This window comes from Pholis gunnellus (genome assembly GCF_910591455.1).
Source record: "Pholis gunnellus genome assembly, chromosome: 21".
NCBI classification, from domain to species: Eukaryota; Metazoa; Chordata; class Actinopteri; order Perciformes; family Pholidae; genus Pholis; species Pholis gunnellus.
In genome coordinates, this window is record NC_136548.1 from 11,940,279 (window position 1) to 11,947,599 (window position 7,321).

At 40.9% G+C, this 7,321-nt stretch overlaps 1 protein-coding gene across 1 annotated transcript; it reads right to left on the reverse strand.

Moving 5' to 3' along the window:
* Positions 1-989: 989 nt before the first annotated feature.
* pnmt (phenylethanolamine N-methyltransferase) lies at positions 990-2,886 on the reverse strand (the record flags this gene model as incomplete). Its single annotated transcript, XM_079183242.1, has 3 exons — positions 990-1,425; positions 1,981-2,191; positions 2,715-2,886. 3 exons carry the CDS (start codon positions 2,884-2,886, stop codon positions 990-992), a joined length of 819 nt encoding a protein of 272 aa, XP_079039368.1.
* Between the last annotated feature and the right edge of the window lie 4,435 nt (positions 2,887-7,321).

Below are 7,321 nucleotides of genomic sequence, written 5' to 3' on the forward strand. Positions count from 1 at the left end.
AGTCCCTATCTAGACCCTGCTCTCCGCCTGTATTTCCAACATGCTTGCACAGTGTGCATCAGGTCTGGCGTTTTTACACAGTATTGCCAGAGCACATTTTACTGTACAAGGCAGTACAAACAGGGGAAAGCATCGTCTCCCAAGATGCAAACAAGATCTCTCTCCCTCCCTCACAACTTTGAACGCTAAATGTTTATGAACTCAAACAGACCAATGTAAAATATTAACATTAGCCAAATCAGAAACATAAAAGAATACGTTTTTGGTCCACGGCTGATATTTGAGCAGCAACTCAAGATGGCAGAACACTGACGCCCAGTGTTCAACACTTCTAATTACACAATCATATTCTCAGTTGTATGGTTAGTTCAGTTGATACCATAGCAAATATAATGATTAACCAATGGAAATATATGAAATGATTTATATATGATCTTAGATCAGAAACCATCATGAAATAGAAAATTGTTTTATCCGCTTTATTCACATCATCACAAATGAACAAGACAGGCAACTCATTAACCTCTTAACTGAATAACAGCAAATTGAAAAAAGAAGCATATTAAAATGTGCTGTTTATAAACAGCTTGCAAACCGCTGTGTCGTGATGTGATATGCTTACACTAAAACAAAAACTGGATGCATTACATTCTTGATGCTGTAGTTTGAACTGCAGGTGGCGATGTGTAATTACATTTCTAACACTGACAAAAGTGAACGTCTCCTTATTCGCCCTCAGGAAAGACATTTACTGGACCAATGAAATAATGTGGAATGAAATAATTCATTCACATGTGAATAGAATATCAATCACAATCACAATCAAAGCAACCTCCCCCCTCCAAAAAATAAAACACATATTTGTGGGTATTATTATTAGCATCACAAATAACCTAATTCTTATTTTAAATGTCAGCTGTGCTGAATCATGCGTATACCTCTGCTTAATCAATAACAATTTCATCTGGATACTTCCCACTTAGCTTTTACTACTTTCTTGCTTTTGCAAAAAACACCCCAGAAACATCATCGACCCCCACCCTCATGTCCTGAGGCAGTATGTAAACCTCCAGCCTGATCAGGGTGTAGCCGTTCTCCTTCAAACTAGCACAGACCTGGGCCTCGTTCAGTGGGACCACGGGGATCTTTACGCCAGGGCCCCCAAAATAATAACTCTCTCCCAGGGCTCCGATGAGCAGGAGGTGGCCACCGGGCCGCAGCAGCCTCCCGATGTGGCCCAGGGCCCTGTTGAAGGCAGCCAAGTCGGGGCTGACGCTCTCCAGACAGAAGCAGGACACGAGACAGTCGGCCCCTGCTGAAGGAAGGTCGTCAAGGGCCAGAGGCTGAGGCCGGTGCACGTCTACGGGGACGACGTCCGTGATGACCTGACGGAGCTTGGCAGCTTTCTCTGTCCATGCTGAGGGCCTGAGACAATATCAATGAATCACCAAATTAGATAAAAACAGCTAGTGTAACAACAGTGTTGTTACACAGTATTAATCTGCACTATAGTAATGTATCAATTTTATTACAATTCAAACAACATGACATTTTGCACAGACATTCATGGTCCTTTTGGGGATCCACTGACTTTCACTTATCCAGTGACATACATGTATTTGATCAATTGGTACAAAATGTTCATGGTTCCAAAATCATGCATCCGACTGACTTTGGTGAGGCCTTTACTGCTACCGTGATGTTAGCATGTGGTTTTGAGTGAAATGGAAGTGTTGGATGGATTTTTGGATCACGCTCAGAATGAAATACTGCATAATCAGTTTGGCGACCCCCCCCCTGACTTTACATCTATAGTCCTATCATCAGGTCATCATTTACTCAGTAAACACAATGTACCGTACATTGCAAATCTAAATTGTTTCCTCATGAGGATTCTAGTCTAACAACCACTATTCTTAGTAAGTGATATTTAAAGTTGTGTCAAGTCTTCAAACAGAGTTAAAAGGGATCTGGTCGCACCGTCGTCCCTCCAGCTTGCAGACATGCTGCAGGTAAGGTGTCCAGTCCAGGCTGCAGCCTCCCTCGTCCTGGAGCCAGCCCCTCAGCTCCTGCCTGTTGACCTCCAGGAAATCTGTGAGGAGCACCTTGTTGAAAACCTCACAGCCACTCAGCACCTGGTACAGGGTGGGACCCGAACCTATGTCCACCAGCAGCTCGCCATTCACATCGCCTGGAAAGGTAAGTGCGAGGATGAGTAAGACAAGTGTTAGCCTAACCAAAATGTGTCCCTAATTCCACTTTATCACTTCAACAATTTCCTTTAAATTAGATGAAATGTTATTTCACACTGTTCAACTTTACCCCAGTTTCACATATTCTGCAATAAAGTGTTGCACCACTTTGTTAAAATTGTATTAAACTTTAGAATTAAGTATGAAAAGAATATATACAAAACAAAGATCTTTACATGTGAACAGTGTTTGGACCCACCTTAAATCTGTGTGATTATTGTATGTATTAGATTCAAGAGAAAGAGTGAGAATAAAGGAAAGGAAACAACATGAGCAACATCCGGCCTCTGGAACATTTGCCTTTTACAGGAGTTAAGTATTGGTGCGGAATTCAAGCAATTTTACTATTACTGTATTTATACACCTATCTAAAGGTGTTTAAATATGACAATATCATAGTAAGTTTTAATCAGGAGTGGTTTGTTTTTTTATTCTACATGATCCATCACCCCATCGCCTTACCTTCAGTGAAAGCTCTATGCAGGCATGCCAGTTTCCACGGCACAATGCTGTCCTTTCTTTCCAAATCTGCCCGTGGTGGAGTGTAGTTATATTGCAGATACGCTGCAGGATCAAATCCCTGGTAGCAGGCCGCCATGGCTGCCACTCCCTTCTCTGTTCCCTTTTCGTCCATCCTTGCACTAACACCCGTGTTTAGTGGTTCAGCCTTCAGGTGCGCTGCTACCCCATCAAACGCCTTATATACCTCTGTGAGTGTTTTTCTCATGTGCTTTGGGCTACTCTGAGCTTCCTGGGCAGAGATAGCAATCCTGTTTTTGGGCCTGTGTTGCTGCCTAATAGCTTTTGTTCTGTTCTCGTTCCCTGCCCTGAGGTGCTGATACCATCAGATCAGGGGGGCTTCCTCCAACACTGGACCCACTAATGGACTTTCAGGTCTTCCACCCACCTCTCAGAGGCCCGCCATATCTCAACAATCATTCTAAAGGGCCTTTTACACGCAACCAATAGACCAGTTTCTACTCAGGCAACCCTGTTTCAAAGACACAAACAAATTTGTCTCCATTTTTATGTCGCCATCTTACTTTGATGATGTCTGAACAGAGCGGCGGAGAGATGGGGAATGGTGAGTCGTAGCAAGGGAAAGGAAAAGTCTCTCATGTTGACAGGCAATAGTAAATGATTACAAAATTAGAGGTTGTCGTATGGCGCAGAGAGAAGCTGTTATTACATTGAGTACTAATGGTTTCACTCAGGAAAGACACTGACAGCACTTTTTCAATAGATCTGTAATTATTTCTTGGTGTAACTTCATACACGCATTTTGGGGACAAATTAAACTTTATAGGATATTTAAATCCATAACCGTAATAAATTCAAGGAATGAAAGAGTCCTTTATGTGTCCATGCAAAGACAATTAAATCGACAGAGTAATATTCAGTAATTGCCCGCCATTAATACTGATATTCTATGGGATTGGATGCTTGATCACAATTTAAACTTTTGTTCTGCTTTCTAACATCGACCTCCACGAAATGAGGAAGTGCTTATTTCTGGGGAAAAAAGACTCCGGCTGTTTGTACACTGGTGGTTTACATTTAAGATTAATGTCAAACTTGACAGTGTTATGTCAGCTCTTCAAATACATTTAGTGACTCACACAACAAGTATTTTCAAATTATCCAAATTAAGAATGTCAACAAACGTCTGTCACCTCTCTGTAGATGTTCAGTGTGGTTATTTTGCGCCAGGGAATGGGACAAATCCTATTTATTGCTCAATTGAAATAACTTTGTGTATATTTTAAAACCACTAGCCACAGCGGCCAGCTGACTAAACAGTGAGCTTCAACCCCTGATTGAATTAATTTTCCGTCTATTCCCAGCGTATCCCAAAGCAACAGCTGAACTAATCTATGCCATGTTGTAATCAACTGTATTCTCCCCAGGAGTCTCTTAACACCTCGTTTATCCCCGGCAGCTGTACCAGAATCCTGAGTACACGCGCTCAAAAAACGTGACCGCCATCAGACATCCAAAACCATACAGTGTCCAGGGGACACAAGGTATTTTGGATTTGGAATTCTGCAAAAAAGTCAAGTTAAATTGTAATGAGAATTTATTTCAAACACAATCTATCACTCATTAATTAAGCTAAAGGTACAATAGAATATTTAGGTTTTGTTGAAATATTGAATATCTTTATCAAGAACAAAAGTTTCAGCGCAGGAATCTTGGCAACTTGGCCTTCTTCACCACAGTCTTCCTCTCACTCGTCTCTGACGCTCTTTGCTCTTGTGGTCGCACAACATTCTTCCTTCTGTACATGAGCTGGACTTTGTTGCACCTTCGGCCCCATGGCAGAGGGGTCTGAGACAAGCTGATGTGGTCGTCTGGTCAAGTGTGTTTTGGGATGTGGGTAATTCTTGCTGATGGCCCCCGAGAGGAATCTCTGGAGGAGCTTCCTGGCCTCCCATTGTTTTCCTGAGCGCTCTGCCTCCATCACTGTCCTAAGAGGGTCAGAAGCACAAACAACTGTACTTCTTTCTCAGCGTGTTGGTTAAGTGTCATTACAAACATATATGCCCCTGTCATTATACCTTGCTTCATTTTTAAAAAGCATTCAGTGTGGCTCTTTCACTAACCTGTGGGGATGCTGTGGTACGAGGGTGAGGCTGTGCCAGTGAGCCATGTAGCTCTGTCCTGTCTGCCAGTCCTCCTCCAGGACGCTACACTCCAGTTCAGCTCTACCCGCACCACCCACACTGCACATCCCTGCTGCCTCCGCCAAGCAAACCGACAAGCAATCCTTTCTGGATTGGATCCGTCTGAATAATAGAGGTCAGAAAAATTGTACAGAGTGCTGCTGGTAATCATCTGTGGGCAGCAATAAAGCACCTCTAAATTAATCTAATTGATGTGACTATGATCACTTTCCAGGATAATGTTGCTCCTGCTCACATTTTGTTTTTTATTTATTTATACATATTTTAATTGTTCTGCCTTGACTGTCTTTAGCTCTGCTATATATGCTTTGATGTAAGGTTGTGTAAGGTATGTCTTGTCTTATTTTAAGAGAATAAACATACAGTTTGAAAAATTGGTTGTAAATTGAGGACGTATTTCCCTTTCTGCCTCAATGAATACAAATCATTCTCTATTAGATTTTGTCCATTTGCACAATATGAAATCTAGTCTAGAGGCTATATTATCTTGCTGACATTGTTATTGATTTATTGTAACAATGAAATGTTTTTTGTTACATTATGTGTGATTCACATTTCATGTTATGAAAAGGAATATGCTAAAAAAAAGTATTAAAAAGGATACATTATTTTTAAAAATACAGTAATACAAAATAAATACTGAAATTTTGAATAACGGATAGTAAAATGGCGATGCAACTTACTTTTTACGCTGATCCTTTCTTCTAACAAACCTTCTTTCCGCTCACTCTTTATGCCGCTACTGTTCCGTTTGCTTCCAGCAATCTTTCCCTTTGAAGTTTGCCTGTGTCAGAACTTTTCCGCAGATAAATGTTGATCTTCAATGGAAACAGTTCAGCTTCTCTGATCTGCTTTTTCTCCAGTGGATAACGGCTCAGCTTGACTATGTGGGTTGAGTATTAGAGGGGTTATATAGTCGCGTATCTGCAGCTATTTTAGACTGGCTCTGCTACCACACAGACATGTTGATATTAGAAACAATCAGCCCGTTTTCATTCCCCGGGAGTCAAATACCAAAGCTTTGTCACACTCTGCGTGGTCACATGGCACTCGTTAGTGTTTGCATGAGACTCACTGGGCTCTTAAGTAACTACAATGTCAACCCATCCGAGTCCATGATTTAGACGCTCAGAGAAAAAGCTCCAGGAGTGTGATTACATATAAAGACAGAAAAAAACCTCACATAGTTTGGAAGGCAGGTTGGGTCAAAACAGAACTTTCATCCAGAAGACTGGTGTGTTCTTTGTGTCCCAAAGTTACATTAGTGGTGTTTTATATTCTGTTGTTCATCCCAAACCGTAAATGGTTTTGTTTCCTAAACCCAAGCAAGTGTTTTTGTTTGAATTCACAATCTGAGAACATGATGAAACAATCACATGCTGCTACTTTGACCATATAAAGAGGCCCAATGAAGGAAGCACACACTCCAACACAACAGAACCAAAATATCTGTATAACTGCAATGCAATATTCACGGCAGCAATCCATCGAAAAAAGGTTTTACGGAAGTGTTACTTTCAAAGTGATATTGTGTTGTGTTGCAATCCGTTACAATGTTATGGTGATATATTAGAGCAAAGTATTAGTTAGTTTGTTAGAATATGATTCCTTCCTGATAAAACGTTACTGTCGTCTGTGAATGTTGTATTCATTTTGTTCATAGGTACATTTTTCTGTTACAAAATTGATTTGTTTGTTTTAGGAGGAAAAATCTGTACTTCTACCAATAAATTGATCAAAATGTACAGACCAGCGATAAGTCAAAAGGTTGTGCAGATACAAACACACACAGACACGTATAGTTAGTGAATTAGTGGAGCCGGGAGTAAGGTAGGGGTCAGTTCCTTCCCATGAGTCGGATGGAAAGATAAAAGAGCGAAGGGGAGGAGGAACACAGAAGAACAGATAAAGGGTAAGAGCGGACAACAGAGAGAAGAACAGGACACATATAATGGAATAACACACATTTAGCCAGAGCTACAGGAGCCAATTTAGTTATCTAAGGTCTAGAGGCAGTGGGAGTCCGACAGTGTCAGTCAAATCTGGGTTACTTTTCATTTTGTCACAGCATGTTGGTGCAGGTACAGAAAACTTTCATCTCCCTGTGATTTCTCCACCACATGGTGCAAATGAAATGTGCACAAGTTAATGAAAGAACTAATTAGGACAGCTGGTTCCACTTTGTCCTCCTATTAGTTTCAGATTGATGAACTGAGAATAATTAGAAATTAACTTTGGTGGCCCTGTATATTTATACATAGTGTAAACTATGGAGTTAATTGTGTAAAAGCAATGTAGAATGTGTTATGCCAGCAACAATCATAAAAACCCAGTATGGGTTGTGTGCCCGTATTATATTCTCTGGTAATCTAGAGTCAGCATGCT